At 37.1% G+C, this 18,012-nt stretch overlaps 1 protein-coding gene across 1 annotated transcript in view; it reads left to right on the plus strand.

The window, feature by feature from the left end:
- Positions 1 to 18,012, plus strand: part of LOC150093819 (histone-lysine N-methyltransferase 2C-like) — a 1,065,326-nt gene that overhangs the window by 543,185 nt on the left and 504,129 nt on the right. Inside the window, exon 35 of the mRNA XM_090412524.1 lies at positions 12,078 to 12,151. Coding sequence (XP_090268650.1) covers positions 12,078 to 12,151 — 74 coding nt within the window. The remainder of the gene's footprint in view (positions 1 to 12,077; positions 12,152 to 18,012) is intronic.

Here is an 18,012-nt window from a genome sequence, read left to right on the forward strand (position 1 = left end):
AGATAATCATAGTATCCATGAGCATACTTTGTTTTTGTTGTTATTTTTATTCGTGTGTTAAAGCTTACGTGCTGGGAGGACATCATGTTGGAATTTTAATGGAATATTATCAGCACTAGGAAAGGATTAAAAACTAATTTTAATGCTTCCAATATTTCATCTTGGTCACTGAGACATCTTCAGGGATCACAAATAACTCTTGTAACAACACACACACACAACACACTACTAAATCAAACACATGGGTGACTCTAAAGTCCTATCTAGGTGGTGTGCCCTCTATGGGTATTTGTAGGTGGCCTAGGATTTAAAGTGCAACCTCTAACAATTATTGCTTCCCAAATTTTGCAAAGTTTTATGCATTTATATTTATTTAAATTCGGTTGATTTCTGAGTGCCGCTACATATTCTAAAAAGTCTTTCCTTTTAATATTTACTGTGGTGGAGCTTGGTGCTTTTCTTCCAGGAGATCCTGCAAGTTATATCCAATACATGGTCTGCAAGACCAGATTGACTACTTATGATTGCAGATGTGCGATTTGTATTCTTCTAAACGGATGGTCACTGACCTACCTGTCTGTCCGAAGTAAGCCAACTTTGGTTATCATCCCCCTCCCATGGATATATGGTTTACCTGAAATCCACAAACCTAATTCTCCCCTAAGACCTAAAGTAGATGCTACTGATGCTCCATGCTGTAAATTGTCAAATCAGCTGGCTAACTCTTTTATCCCCTTCACTGGACTTACCACATCCTATATATATATATATATATATATATAAACCTCTATCCATTTTAAAACCTTGATTGAAAATCTAACATTAAATAATACAGATTTATTGGTAATCTTTGACATCACCTCACTGTTTACCAATATTCCCTTAAATGACAATACTCTTGAAAAACATGTTTTTCCTTCTGATATCTTAGATCTCTTTTCCTTTGCCATCAATTCTTATTTTTCTTGGAAGAACAAAATTTACAAACGGATAGAAGGAACCACTATGGGTTCTCCCTCTTGTCAATTTTTACATGGAAAATTTTGAAAAATTAGCCATAGACTCAGCCCCTCTCAAACCTTCTATCTGGCTAAGATATGTAGATGATGTGTTCTCTATTTGGCCTCATGGCCCAGACACATTAGACGCCTTCCTCAGTCACTTCAATAGTCTACATCCAACAATCCAGTTTACAGTGGAAAAGGAAAACAACAATAGTTTACCCTTCCTAGACACCTTAGTAACACACTTTCCTAATGGTAACTTTTCCTTCTCTGTATATAGAAAAATACCACTCACACAATCAGATACATTCACAAACTTTCCTACTACCACCTCTCTCAACAATATGACATTATTAAAACTCTAACCAATAGAGCTTATTATAATCTTTGTTCTACTGGAGCCTCTCTTTCAACTAAGCCATAGATTACTCAACCACATATACCACATCTTCCTTCTTTCTTTCCAATGGCTACAGTGATTACAGAATTTAAAAAAATATTCAGTTCCCACCCCATTCCTTGTCCATAACTTCAGAATGATTTCAGAAATGCCATCACCATTTCCTACGGGTATGAAATGGTGATGGCATTCAAAAGTACAACATCTACCCACCAGAAACTTGCTACCCTTATCTGTTCTACCAAAGATCAGCTCATCAACTCCCTCCTCCTTACCAAGTATCCTGTTCCTGCAAGTGTGGCTTACTTCGGACAGACAGGCAGATCAGCAACCATTCATTTAGAACACAAATCGTACATCTGCAATTACAACTATGTTAAATCTGGCCTTGCAGATCATGTATTGGATACAACCCAGAGGATCTCCTGGAAGTAAAGCACTATGCTCCACCATAATAAATTTAAAAAGGAAAAGACTGTTTTTAGAATCTGCAGCAGCATTCAGAAATCAACTGAATTTAAATAAATATAGATGCATAAAACTTCTTCCCAAAATTTGGGAAACAATAATTGTCTGAGGTCCCACTTTACATTTTAGGCCATCTACAAACCCATTGATGGCATACCACCCAGATAGGACTCTAGAGTCATCCATGTTTGATTTAGTATTGTGTTGTCTTTGTGTGTGTTTCTAGTTATTTGTAATCTCTGAAGATGTCTCAGTGACTGAGATGAAATATTGGAAGCATTAAAATTAGTTTTTAATCCTTTTCTAGTGCTGTAAATATTCCATTAAACCTCAACATGATATTATTTTTATTATTATGTCACACCTCCAAGGATTCCAGTGACTTGTCAAGGGAGGGAACACCACTCCACACAGCCCACTATCTCCACTACTTATCCACCTGTCTACATCCACACACAACAGAACTAACTGCCATCCTTGCCATTGCCATCCACTAATAGCATTCTGTCTGTCTGTCTTCATGAAAAAACATCATATGCTGCCATCTCTATTCCTGATGAGGATGACAATCCTCATCCAAGCATGTCACATTTATTCAAACAATTTTTGGGTAAATAAGCTTGATGAACACAGCAATTTTGCTACCCTTATTTCAGATACTGGCATTCATAAACAAACATAATAGGTCATTTCTGGTTCTCTGACGAGTCATACTGGCAACACTTCTGTGATGTTATTTCTCCATACTCTGGCCATTCCTCTTTATCATCACTGATCCTACATACCTATCTAGAATATTGCCTCTCACATCCTTTGCCATTTAAATCTGTTCTTGTCCACTTGCACATCCACTCCTATATCCAGCATGCTCAATTCTCACACAGTGTCTCTTTGTCCACTCTGAACCCCCCCCCCCCCCATTTCTCTATCCATCTTATGTCTCCCTTTTTTTATGCCACTCGCCATTCAAAAACTCCCCTACCCTACTTGTTTGCTCTTTCACATCACCTCTTGTTTCCTCAGATCTTTTGTTCACTCCATTCATTACTCTCCCTTCCCTCAGTAGTCAATCTAGTTAACTTGCCGAATCCATTTAAATTCAGTTCATCTCTCTTATACAGCTCCATTCATCCTTCAAATTCATCCTACATGTTCACAAAATGTACTGCTCTCTGCTTGCACATTTCTGTTGGCATAGAATTCATGATCTTTGCTCTCCATTTCAGCTCGTCATTGTCATACATGAGCAACACACTGACTACCTTTCTTACTACATTTTTATCATTTATTCTCCTCAACAAACTCCTGATATCCATTCTTACATTCTTCTTGGTACCATCCAAATCATTGATTCCTACTGCCACCACCACCACCAACTCTTTTGCTCATTTACTCCTTATATCCAATGCTTCAATCATTCTCCTCATTCTACCTTCAGAAAAATAAACCTTATGCACCTTTTCATTCACCACACCGGTATTCACTGAGTCCCTATACAGGACCACTCTCAAATCACTCGCTACCTCTCTCTCTCTCTCTCACTTGGTCATCTTTCATTCCAGTCTTCCTGAATTCACTTCATATTCCCTTTAGCTCTTGCTTCATTTTCACCAACTTGCATTGTTTTGAAGTACTTTCTCTCTACCTTGTTGGTTACGTTTTTTCTCTTATTGCCTTTCATGTTCTCGATCTTAGAGTTAGTTTTCCTATCTCTCACATACTAACTTATTGTTAAATTTAGCAACCTCTTTCATGCTATGTCACATTCTTTCACTATTGGTCACACTTTGAACTTCATTCTCTACAACCTCTTGATTTCATGCCTTTCCACCATTAACATTTTTCACTTCATTTTCATGTATCCAACACACCTTCTCCATCTTTGCTTTCGTACCACCTTCCATTCTTCTTTGACATTCAGTACAATACCTTCCACAATATCCCTCAGGTAAAATCCCTGAACAGCAGCATCCTGGCTGTCATTGTCCTTGTTTGCATAATGCCATGAACAACACTATTTATGCAATGTACTCTTTACAAATCTAACAAAACGCTCTCAATCATATACAGGTAACCCTCATATAATGCAGTACTTATACAACACGGTTTCAATATAACACAGTCTAAAATTGTAATAACCCTTTATTTTTTCATATGTTTTTCACCACGCGACTTAAAAATCAAATTTTATCTTCATTAAATTTGTGTCTGCCTCTATCCCACATGTAATTATAAGTAGTGAATTTATATTAAGGGAAATACCCTTTAGCACACATGTGCCTCAATTGTTTACCATATAAAATGTTTATTGTTAAAAATTGTCCTCGTTTCTGCCAGGAAAGTACATTAAAAATCATAAGTGTATTCATCTCAAGCTGAGCACTTTATTTTCTGGTGAGTTACATACAATATGTAATGCTTGCTTTTTTGTGTAAAAAATTATATTTATAGTAATGGCCATAAACTGCAACGAAAGGGAAAACCAACATCGAAAACAAAATTAATTTCTCTCGAAGAAAAAAATTCAAAATCTTGGATCGGTTGAAAATTGGAGAAAAACAAGGAGTTTTTGCAGGGACTTGGAATTTAAATGAATCAACAATTCGAACAATCAAACTTTGGTTTAGGATCCCCAAAAGATATTTGGATATTTGTAGAACTTTAACTTTTGGGGATCCTAAACCAACATCAGACAAGTTTTAGGATCCCCAAAAGATAAAGTGCCGTTCTACAAATATCCAGGAGTATATTACATTCCCTGTTCCTGTGGTCTTACCTACATTGGACAAACTTCACGAAGTTTAGAAATTAGACAAAAAGAACATGTTGGTGATGTAAACCACAACAGAAGCATCTCTTCTGGCTTAGCACATCATTTCTGTACGTTTAACCACACGATAGATTGGCAAAACAGCTCCATGCCATATCTCGATGACGACTACAGGCATCGTTTATTTAAGGAAACCACAATAGTGTCAATAACCGGCGGAAACCTCAACAGAAATCAGGGTGTAATTCTAAATAGTTCGTGGAAAAACTTGATCCTCTCTCTCAATCAATCTGAACTACAGCTAGCCAGTAATCACATTACGCGTCTACAACGCATGCGTGATAATGAATAAGAACAACAAGTCATCTCTGTCACGCGAAACGTGTAACCATAGCTACTAGTTGGTTTACAACGTTTTTTATGTTCCTTTCAATTTGCATTTACTAGTTTTCATATATCTGCAAACGCCTTGAAAAAGCCAGACAGTTTGCTGGTGAAACTAGTAGGTTTTAATATAAGTTTTATTGTAAACTGGTCTGTATTAATAAAATTGTATTTCTATTATAAAACGACCAAATATGCATAATTTAAATAGAATTACTCTATTGTTTTGTAGTAATGCATCAGGTGATTACATGACAAAACCAGTGTTTATTAACCAATCTTCAAATCCTCGTGCTATGAAAGATTAAAATATGCACTACTTTATTTGCCCAAAACATTTATGCATTATGTGCAATGAAGTTTAAGTACATACATACACATACTTACACCTTTCCTAATTGGGTTGTGTGTGTGTGTGTGGGGGGCAACAGCTGCAAGAGGAACTTCCAATGGTCACAATCCTCTGCCACCAAGCTCAGGTTCTGGCAGGATTCCCAAACGTGTCCACCCAAGGTTTTGGATATAATCTATCCAGCGAGTCCTTGGCCTCCCACTCTCTGGCTTGGCAAAGAGGGCCTGCTGAGGGAGCCTCTCTTGTGGCATTCTGACCAGGTGCCCGTACCAACGTAACTGTGATCTCTCAACACGGAGAAGCAGCGGTTGAGTATTGAGGGTGTCCTGAATTGCAGAGCTTCCGACTTTGTCGAGTCTTGTTAGCCCTGCAACCCCTCGAAGGAACTTCATTTCAGCCGCCTGGATTTGTGTCCGCATTCTTTCAGTCATTACCCAACTCTCATGACCATAGGTGAGGATGGGGACATAGACTGTATTGAAGACAGCCAGCTTTGCCTTCTGGCTTAACTCCTGCTTCAATACTACCGAACGGCAAAGCTCCCACAGTATTGTGCTTGCTAAGCCAATTCGAGTATCTAGCTCTACGTCTCATATTCCATCATTCGTGAATATGGACCCAAGGTATTTTAAACTTCTCCATCTGCCTCAGTGGGACTCCACTCACATGTAGAGTGCACTGGGATGGGACCTGTCTTGAGACCACAAATGTTTCAGTTTTGGCCACACTGATCTTCATTCCGGCTTCTGCACAAACAGCTACAAACCTATCCACTGTCTGCTGGAGGTCATCTGTGGAAGAGCTAGGTCATCTACAAAAAGCAGACGTCCAATTCTATATCTTCCAATTCTGTCACACTCACTGCCTCGGCTTTGCCTATCAATCCAGTCCATAAATATTATGAAAAGGAGGGGTGACAGAACATACCCTTGGCAGAGGTCAACGGAGACTGTGAAAGGTTCAGACTTTGTGCTGTTTACCCTGACACAAAACTCTGGGCCATTCATACAGGGACTTGATGGCAGCTAATTGTTGGCCATCCACGCCATACTCCTTGCCAAAGCTTATCCCGAGGAACCCGGTCATATGCCTTCTCCAAGTCCACAAAACATGTGTAAACATTCTTGGCATATTCCCAAGATTTCTCAAAGACTTGCCTTAAAGTGAAGATTTGGTCAGTTGTGCTTCTACCAGGACGAAAGCCACATTGTTCTTCCTGGAACTTTGACTCAACTATGCTCCTACACAGTCTTTCCAAGCACCTAACATACATTTTCCCAGGCAGGCTGAGCAGAGAGATGCCACAATAGTTACCGCAATCCTTCTGGTCTCCCTTCTTGAAGACTGGTATTATTATGCCTGTCTGCCATTGCTTTGGTGCTCGCCCAGATATCCAAGCAGCCTGACACACTCGAGTCAGCCAGAGAACACCGTCTCGATTTAATTGAAAGATTAAAATATGCACTATTTTATTTGCCCAAAACATTTATGCATTATGTGCAATGAAGTTTAATTACAATTTGTAATTTTTATACTATGTATTTGTTTCATAGTTTATATGTTTTCTTAACTTACATGAATTACCTGAATTAAGTAAAAATATTTTTTTGTTGGATATGTCATTGTTGTTTATATAATTTAAATAAAAAACGATTTCGGAACATAACCCTACTTTTTCTATGTGATCTGAGGCTCGCATACCGCGATTTATATAACGCGACATTTCTGCGGAACCTAACATCTGCATTATACAAGGGTTACCTGTAGTCATAACTAAAGATAATAACCCCAATAATTATCAATAAGCTTATGAAATCTATACTAAAATGGATCACTTATCTGTAAGCCAATGAGTACTGTACATTACCAGGCCCCATCTCTGCATGATGGACCAGAGTTTTTTTTTTAATTGGAGAATGGTAAATGGATGGAATAGCTTGTTAGAGGGCTGTTATGAATTTTGTCAGCAAGCAATTTTAAAGAGTTGTAATAGGATTGTGTGGATTCCATAATTAGGCTTTATACTTTGTGGAGATGCCTGTGTGCTCCTCTACTATTCAAGTATGGATACACAAGACCACCACTCATTCACTTGCTCAATGATGTTAGATCCAGAATTCCTTCAAATGAGAGCAATATGTTTTTAATATAATCTAATGGCACTTGTATTCGATTAATTTTGTAGTGTATTGTTCTGATTCTTTTCCTTCTGTGTTATGCACCCGATGAAGTCATCTAGCAAGATGCAACTAGTTATGTCGTTTTAGAAATAAATAGATCATATTGTATTTTTTGTTCTTTCCAGTAACTGTAATTATTTACTTTAAAAAACAAAATATTACTTCCCCCTTAACTGTTATCCAAATCTCATTCATTGTGTTTGCTTATTTTCCATATGTTACTTATGTTTACTTATTTTCTCATCAATAAGACATGAGATTTGTAAAACAAAGCAATAATTAACTCTGCAAAAAAAAAATAAATACTATATTTATTTATTTACATAGTCAAAAAAAATTCCCCCTTCATTTTGAAAATATCAAGTTTCATTGCCCCTCCCCCTCTAAATGCTGTTGTTATACTATTCATAAGTTTGTAACCTCAGTTTTCATTTATATACATGTTTACAATCATTTTTAAATAAGTACTTGTTGCTCAGTGACTCATTCACTGAGTGAATTCTCGTTCACTCAAAACAAGTACTTCAATTAAATAATATATGAGCAAATATGTCAACATCATTTCAGTTAGTTTTCCAGCAGTAGTCCCCTTGCAGATCCATACATCCATCAAATTCACTCAACAGATCTGTGCATTGCACACCATTCCTCCTGCATAATCTTCTCATTCAATTCTGTCCTGTTGTACCAAGGTGGCAGGCTCACAATCTCTACTTTCTTACTCTTCATTTTTGCTGTTTCATGTTTCAAATTATTTGTGCCTGCCAAAACGATTAACTCATTAACTTCTTTCTTCTGCATACTTATAGCTTTACTAACATCCTTTATCTTCACACCTGAAAAACATGCTTTTTTCATTATATACTCTCATTAAGTGTACCTCTTATCATCGACTCCCCATACAATACCATCTCTTTTCTCCCAGTACTTTTTATGTTTTCCCATTCGCTCTTTCTTCCATTTTGCCTCCTGCTGTACTATACACCAATCATTTCTACAGTCACTTGAGCCCACATTTTGTCATGTGAAGGAGTCCACATAAGCATGCAATTTCTGCATTTCATCACCCACTTTACTTTCAACCACTTCCTTTAAACTCTCATTCATATTTCATGCACTATCATTCACACTTCCACAGTATAATAACAGTATGCCACATCTACTTACCTCCTGCTTCAGATTTTTTTCAAGAGACCTTGATGGTGTCATATTGCACTTACCATTCCCCTTACTTTTCATGATGGATTTAAATGGGCATAACAATATGTAAAGTAGTGCCCGAACAAACATCAGTGGAAGAGTTGTTGAGCATATGCTCAAAAATAACAATCTCCCACTTAAACACAGGAAGCAACACCTTCTTTCGTATGACTACTCAAACATTCACTGCCATTGACTTAACTATTTGCTCACCCTCCCTTTTTCCACTGTTTAAGTGGGAAACTGATGACAACCTTTTTAGGAGCAATCACTTTCCTGTAATATCCACTTTACTACAAAGGCAACACATGTACAGCATCGTGGATGTCATGGAGGAAAATTGAACAAGCTGACTGGTCTACCTTTTCCTCATTAGCAGTTTTTTGGATTCTAGTCACTTATTTTGCAGGTTTAATGGACTATTTTCAGCACTGGGAAAGGATTAAAACTAATTTTAATGCTTCCAATATTTTGTCTCAGTCATTGAGACATCTTCAGGGATTACAAATAACTTTTGTAACAACATGTTCTGTAATCACAACACGCACATCTAGTCAGTTCCCACATTTTCTTAAGCCATGGTGGAATGATGATTGCACAGCACCCAAAGAAGCCCCAAAAATCTGGAAAATGAAAGGTAGACATATACCACCCACCAGCTCTCTATCCTCGAGCACAATTTGCCAGTTGCTGATCCAACAGCAGTTGCGAACACATACGGAGGATTTTTGCAAAAAAACATCAACATATTCTTATCCCACAAAGTCCCCCCCCCCCCCCCCCCCAATCCATATTTCTTCAAATGACACAAAAGACTACAAAAGGGCATTTTCCAAAGAAGAAATGAAAGCTCAAATGTCATGCAACTGCTGTGGGAACACAAAATATCCATTATTCACCTTTTAGTCATCTTTTACCATCATCCATGGATTAACTGTTGCAGCTTTACAACAGAATTTTCTTTGAGAGTATATTTCCAAATACCTGGCAGGAAGGTAAATATAATTGCATTTCCTAAGCCAGGGAAGAATCAAAAATTCTCAGATAATTATTATTCAGTTGCTCTGATTAGCTGCTTACAAGATTCTGGAAGGAATAGTTAAATCTTGTCTTTTATGATTTCTAGAAAGAAACAACCTTTTTTTTTTTCCAGAACACAATCTGCTTTCTGAAAATATCTAACATTAATAATCTTGTCTATCCAGAGGTATCTATTAGAGATGCCTTCCTAAAATGCAAGCATCTAGTATATCTTCTTTGATATGAAAAAAGCATATGACACTACATGGAGATTTGGAATACTAAAAGGCTTATATAATTTTGGTCTAAGAGAGAATCTCCCTCTTTTTATCAAACACTTATCTAACCGAATCTTCCAAGTCCAAGTTGAAACCGCCCTCTCCCACCTGTATGACTAAGGAGAGGATGTCCCAGAAGGTTCTGCTTAAAGTCACACTTTTTGTATAACCAAGGAGAAGATGTCTCAAGGTTCTGTTTGAAGTCACACTTTTTTGCAGTCAAGGTTAACTTGATAACAAAACAACTTACAACTTACACCAACAGCAACTTGTCACTCGCTGGTTGGCTGAGTGATTAGCATATCCGCTCTTCAGCCAAGAGACTGCAGGTTCAAATCCTGCCAAGGGCATGGATGTTTGCGATTGTCCTTCTAACCAATTACTGTGACCTGTGTCCTGTTGCATTATTACCTTTGATGTCTTTGCACCATAAAAAATCAAATAAAAAAAAATCTGTCACTCATATATTATGAAGATCATAGGAAGATAGCTGTAGTAAGCTGTTGACCATCTCTCAAAATTGGTGCTTGCAAATAGTTTCAGATTTTCACAGGAGAAGGCAGTTTGTGTGCACTTTTACTGCAGATGTAGTCTTCATCCTGACTCTGAACTCTAACTAGGAAAATTACTAATTCCAGTTGCATTGGAAGCCAAGCTCTTGGGACTGATATTTGATAGTAGATTCAGTTTCTTTTCTCACATATGATAGTTACAATAAGACAAGTACTGTAAAACAATGAACATTCTGTGCACCCCCTGTCTGCACCTTACTGTAAAACAATGAACATTCTGTGCACCCCCTGTCTTCACCTTCTGTCGTGTTGACAGATGTTCTTTGCTTCATTTATAGGGGGCATTGATAAGATCTAAAATTGACTATGGGTCCTAAATCTATGCTTTTCCCAGCAAGAGTATGCTGCAATAGCTAGATTCTATTCAATCCAGCCATCAAAATTGCTCCAAAGGTGCATAATATATTCAGATCGCAAAGTTTTCTTCAGGCAATAAGAAGTCTGGAGCTCAGCAACATCCAGTGATCTCTCGAATTCAACACCACCTCTTTCAGTTGTGGAAGCTATCCTTTGATGTTTGCTTCTTTTGGATTCCAAGCCATGTTGCAATTAAGAGAACCTAACTACACTTTCTGCAGCTCTGAAATTAAAGCACTAGAGGAAGTTGTTCTTGCTTGGCTTCCCATAGTAATTTCACCCTCTCCTTCATTTTGAGGGGTGATGACAAGCCTGTGTGCAAGTTTTGTAACTCTGGACTATCCATCACTTATACTTTAATCAACCTCCCTCATTTTTGTCAATGAGTGCAGTCATTATTTTGCCACTTTTATAATCTATCTAATCCTTGGTCAGATTTTATCAGATTCATCAAATGTCAACCTGGTTTTTAAGATTTTACAGCATATTAATCTTTACCACCTTATATAACATATGTACTTTTTAGTTTAAGCTATTGTAAATATGTTTTTTAAAATCCTCAGAGTTATATGTATGTTTCATGAATTTAATATTTTTTATACTGTTTACTTCTGTTTTATATGCATCTTTTATATTTATTTTTCTACATCAATTATATGTTATCTAACTTATTTATTAAATAGTATATGTCTAAGAAATGTTTCATTTATGATTTTTGTTATTATTTAGACTTTTCTATATAATTTTTAGACCTATTATGACCGTGGTTATCCTTGCACAGTCAAACCTAAAACAAACAAACAGAAGTCTATCACCATTACATCACCAACATCGTGAATTTTAGCAGTACTTCGCTACACATTGTATATAGCCAGAATAACAGAAGGAACTTCTGTATTAATGTTTATTTTATTATTTCAATCTTTTTATTTTATTATTATTTTTTTTTTTCTGTTTAAAATCAGAGTTCCATTTCAGATATCTTTATGTATTTATCCATTTCCATTATCTCACAATTCTGAAAAAAAAAAAACTATTTATTTGCTTTCTTTTTTTATTAATTACACAATTTTTTTTAAACTGATTTTATAGATTGGTCTGATCGATCAAAACAAATTGCCAAAATATGGAGAAGTTTGCCATCAGAAAAACGCCAACCATATTTGGTAAGTTGGAATATACTGTTCAGTATTCTCTCCCTACACACACACACACACACATTCAAAAACAGGTGATCATCATCGATTTCCTGATATATACCTCTAGGGATGTTCAGGCAACTTTCACTGCACTACACAGTTAAGTTTGTATTTTTTATTAATCTCCAGTATGTCGTAGAAAATTTATTTTTCACTTGGTCAGACTATAATAAATTTAGTTTAATCCTTTATCCAAGTGTGTGCAAACAAAGTTTGTGCCTGAAAGTATCTTCAGGACTGGGGTAAAGTGGTACAACACTGGGTGACTCCTTGCAAAGGTGGAGCAAGCTACCAACACTCCTATCTCACTATTTCCCATAATGCAAAACACATCTCCTTGCGGATATGTATAATGTTATGCATTAAGGGAAGGGCCACTACCCAGACTAGTTTCGACCTTTATTGAGGTCTCTTCAGTAGGAGCCAAGCCCAAATGGAGATACCAAGGCAGAAGCATTAGCAAGGTCATCTCCTCCTATAGGAGCTGCCAAATGGTGGCCACCTTTTTATTAAATTACTCTGGATTTAGAGAAAGATGTTGAAAGTTTATTTTTCGCTTGGTCAGACTATAATAAATTTAGTTTAATTCTTTATCCACTTGGATAAAGAATTAAACTAAATTTATTATAGTGGATAAAGAATTCAGGACTGGGGTAAAGTGGTACAACACCAGGCAACTCCTTGCAAAGGTGGAGCAAGCTACCAACACTCCTATCTCAGTATCTCCCATAATGCAAAACACATCTCCTTGCAGATATGTATAATGTTATGCATTAAGGGAAGGGCCACTAAACTTTGTTTGCACATACTTGGATAAAGGATTAAACTAAATTTATTATAGTCTGACCAAGCAAAAAATAAACTTTCAACATCTTTCTCTAAATCCAGAGTAATTTAATAAAAAGGTGGCACACCGTTTGGCAGCTCCTATAGGAGGAGATGACCTTACTAATGCTTCTGCCTTGGTATCTCCACTTGGGCCTGGCTCCCATGACCTCAATAAAGGTTGAAACTAGTCTGGGCAGTGGCCCTTCCCTTAATGCATAACATTATACATATCCACAAGGAGATGTGTTTTACATTATGGGAGATACTGAGATAGGAGTGTTGGTAGCTTGCTTCACCTTTGGAAGGAGTCGCCCGGTGTTGTACCACTTTACCCGAGTCCTGAAGATACTTTCAGGCGCAAACTTTGTGTGCACACAACTTGGATAAAGGATTAAAATAAATTTATTATACCAATATGTCGTAATGAGTACTCCAATATTGTTGTATCTAACATTTCATTCTTCTAAGGCACTTCTGAGTGAATCAATCCACCTAGACATTGGTCTTTCTCTGGGTCTCTTACCTGCCATATTGGCTTCAAACACTTGTTTTGCTAACTTTCATCACCCTTCTGTTTAAGTGGCCATACTAACTTAAGCTCTGGTTACACATTCTTGAATGCTAACAGTGTCAAGTTCATTTCTAATATCTTCATTTTTAATATGATACTGCCAATGCCATCTGTTCACTCTCCTAATTTTTTTCAGAACCCTCATACTTGTGGTCTCTACTCTTTGATCAAGTGCTTCATTTCTAACTCAACTCTCAGATCCATAACTTAAAACTGGTTTGAGCACTGTCTTGTATACTGCTAGTTTAGTATTTTGGCTAATTTCTCTCTTATTCCATATAAATTTATTCAGCTGGCTATCCACCATAGCAGCTTTGCTTATTCTGTTGTCTATTTTCAGATTTAACTTGCCATCTTCACTAAAAAACTGTGTCTAAATAGCTGTTCTATAGGCTCTGCATTCAGAATGCAGTTGATGTGTTCAGTGTTTTGTTTTTATGGTTTTGGTCATTGGTGATTTTCATGCCAAATTTGTCACAGCTGTTATTCAATTTAGTTAGAGAATCCTGGCGACTTGCGAGAGATTGGTTGAATTGAGAATAGAAAAAAAAAAGAAAGAGGTCTGAAACAAAAAAGAATATTGTAGAAGGAATAAATGATATAAAGTGCATAACCAGATAATTTTTCTAGCAATTCTATGATTAGGAAAGTACTTTACAAAACTGCTAAAAATCATGTTTCCCTGGTGCAATAATAATATTAGTGATGCTGTCAGAATGCAGAAAGGGAAGGTTAAAGAATTGATTCTTTTGGCTGAAACCGGTGATTTGAAAAGCGAGAAGTATTGTATGAGGGAGGATGTGAAAGAGTTGTTGGAAGTAGCGAAAAAGAAGTATGAGAGGGTGAAGTTTGTAAGTCTGCTGCAACACTATGATAGAGGCAAACTGAGAAGGGCAATGATAGCCAATGAATCATCACAGGTTGTGCGGAAGGAATGGTGTAGAGTTTGTGGATCTGTGGTCTGAGTTTGATGAATGGAAACTTTTGTATAATGTTGATGGACTGTACTTAAAGGGATTTGAAGTTAGATGTTTGGAGAGCTTTGTTCACTGAAAGTGTGTAGGCACAAAGTCAGGAACACTAAAAAGAAATTTAGGACAGATGCAAGTTAATGTGTGTTAAGGAAGCCATGAATCAAATGAGGGGATGCTACAGTTTCTGTACAAATAACACTACAAATATCTGGTATAAGAGGGCAAAGTGTTTGGCATGGGTTAATGCAACCCATGCCATAACAGTAGATGACATAGTTACAGGGATAGAATGTGATCGATTTAGTATTTTCAAGAAGGATAAAGTGGTTAGGACATGGAGTAGGGTACTGATGATGATGACAGCAGATGAATTGCAGTCACTCAGACAGATAGCAGTTCTTTTCACTCAGTCTGGTGTGAGATTGAGGCCAGTAATAGGACAAAATATAATATCAGTTGTTGCTGTTGCAGGTTCCAAGGATGACGTGGAAAAAACATGCATTAGCAGATTAGTACAATGAGTGCAAATCAATTAATTATTATAGGGAACTTATTATGGGGGGATCAGAAGACCTGTTCATAACTAATGTGGCGACACCACCTCCAATTGGGAGAGAGTGATTATGTGGTCTTGACTTGAAAGGTAGCAAAATGTGGGAATTCCAGTTAATAAGGGGTATATGTGGCACTACAAGTTGATTATAGGATCAGAAACCTGTCCATAACTAAGGTGACTACATAGTTGGGATCTGATCATATGGACTTGACTTGGGAAGTACCAAAACATGTGGAAATTCTAGATAAAAAGAGGTATATGTGTAACTAACTACAATGAAGATGCTTATAACACACTTAGGAGACAGTTTGAAGGTACCACGGCGTTAAGATTTGCAAGGGAAGAAGGATGTTTGCAGCGCATGGGGGATAGGCATGGGGGTATTTGGAGGAATCAGTATCACACTTGTTTACCCAAGGTTAGGTGGATAAATTTGGTAGGAGTTAGATGGATGAGTAGTATCATTAAACAAGAGCTACAAAAAAAAATGTTGTGGATGGAGGATTATATAAGGAGAAAGGTGACCAGCATGGCAAGGAAGGAAAAATTAGATTATGAGAAGAAATTTGCCCGGCAAGCAAAATGAAATCCCAAAGAGATTTTTTCTTTATGTGACAAGTTGGATGAAAGATAATTTGAATGAGTACTGATGGTAGAGAGGTGACAGAGGCAGACCAAATTGTTGACCTACTGAGTGATCATTTTGCAAGGATATATTTATTATCCAAGTAAAGATATTGTTATGGAAGAGTTGACAGGGACTGATGGGAGAACAGAGGTTGATGAATTGGATGTGATTAGGATATTGCAAAAGCTAAATGCAAATACATCTGTTGAATTGGATGGGATATCAGTTTGCATTTTAAGAGAATGTGCAGGGAAAATGGCAATGTCTTTGAGTAGGCTTTTTAATTTAAGTCTTAGCTCTGGCAAAGTCTGAAGAGAGTGGAAGGAGGACAAAATAATTCCTTTGTATAAAATAGCAAATTATACACTCGTTGTCTCATGAGTTGATGCTACAAGTACTGTAAAAGCTGGTCAACAAGAAAATTCGAGAATGATACATAAGAATATGATACTCTGTGAGGGGTAGCATGGTTTGTTAATTTCATGGTTGTTGTTTTGAAGGTTGAATAAATCATATATTACTGTATGAAAATTAGCTCTTTGCTGTATGCAGATGACTTTGTATACTTCTGAACACATCAAGCACAGGTCTCCAGTATTTGCTAACTAAATAAAATAACAGCTGTAAGAAATCTGACATGAAAATCAGTTATGAGAAGACCTAAAGTATGAAAATAGGCAGGAACATGAAGTTGACAAATTAAATATGGAAATAGACAACAGAATAAGCAAAATTGTATAGTGGAGAGCCAGATAAATAGGTATTTATGTGGAATAAGAGAGAAATTAGCCAAAACATATATACAAAACAGTGTTCAAACCAGTTTTAAGTTATGGATCTGAGAGTCAGGGAAATATAGCACTGGAATAAGAGTGATCAAAGTTAAGGACCACAGATATTGGAGAGTTCTGGGGAAAAAAAAAAAAAAATCGAAGTCTGATCAGGTGGCATCAATGTCAGACTTATATTAAAAATGAAGATATTAGGAAGGAACTTGATACTGTTAGCATTCAAGAATGTGTAAGTTTAAAGTGGTATGGTCACTTAAATATAATGCAAAAGGAAAGGTTAGCAAAACTAGTCGGATCCCAAGATGGTAGGGAAAAGATCCAGAGCTATATCAAGATCTACGTGGATTGAGTTAGTCAGAAATGCGTGTCCCAAAAGAACAAAATGTTGGATGTTTTATATATATATATATATATATATATATTGATCCCATACATGAGAGGTCGAAGGACCTATAAGCACATCAGTGTCATGTCTGAGGTGCAGAGGGGGGATGGAGATAGAAGTTTACTAGTGTTTTTCTAAAGAGTTGCGGGTTATAGTTGTTTGAGAATAATTTAGGAAGGCTGTTCCAGAAGACAGATCTAGAGGAAATAAAACAGGAAGAGAAGCAGGTTTGGTGCAGTTGCAGCTGCATAGTATGGGATGCCAAACACCTGCTGCTCTTGTGTTAACAGGTGCAACCAAAAGGGGAGAAATGGTGGTTGCCAGTTCATCAGGGCAATGATCCTTGATGAACTGGCAACCACCATTTCTCCCCTTTTGGTTGCACCTGTTAATAGGGGTTGAAGTTAATCTGTGAGAGAATGATCATCTGTGAACTGTATTGCTCTCCTCAGGACAATGTCAAGAATTTTTAGGGAAGTTTTAGGTGCACCACCCAAAACATGTAAGCAGTATTCTGAGCATTGGTGGATTTGGGATTTGTCTATATTTAAGAGTTTATTGTATGTAAAATAGGTTCTTGAACATAAGAGAATGCTGAGTTTTTGGGATGCAGATGAAACTGTAGATGTGATGTAATATGTGTGTGGCGCCAGGAGATTGAAGGTAAACATTAGCCAGACAGAAAGATCCAATGTTGTTCGGTGATTTGTGTATTACTGAGAGTAAGGGTTAGCTGAGTTGAGATCTATTTTGCAAGAGAAGAGGGAATACTGTATTTTGTGGCATTGAATGAGACAAGATTGCTCTCATCCCATTGAAAGATCAATATGTAAGGCACACTAGTTGAATATGACCTTATAGTCTGGAATGTCAGAGTGCTGCATTGATTGTCAAATAGTAGGATGAATGGAGGGTACTATTGTCTGCAGAGCTATGGGTAGGATTAGTGGTTATTGTGAGTAGATCATTTATGTACAGGAAAAAGATAGTAGGTGATAGGACAGAACCTGTGGTGAAGCTTAGAGATAGGGAGTGATCTACCATGACTCAGACAGAAAGCTGGCTACCCAATTGTAGAGTGTGGCAGGGAGACCA

The sequence above is a fragment of the Typopeltis vanoorti genome, chromosome 23 (assembly GCF_054136105.1).
Source record: "Typopeltis vanoorti isolate ZY-2024b chromosome 23, IOZ_Tvanoo_1.0, whole genome shotgun sequence".
In the NCBI taxonomy this organism is placed as follows: Eukaryota; Metazoa; Arthropoda; class Arachnida; order Uropygi; family Thelyphonidae; genus Typopeltis; species Typopeltis vanoorti.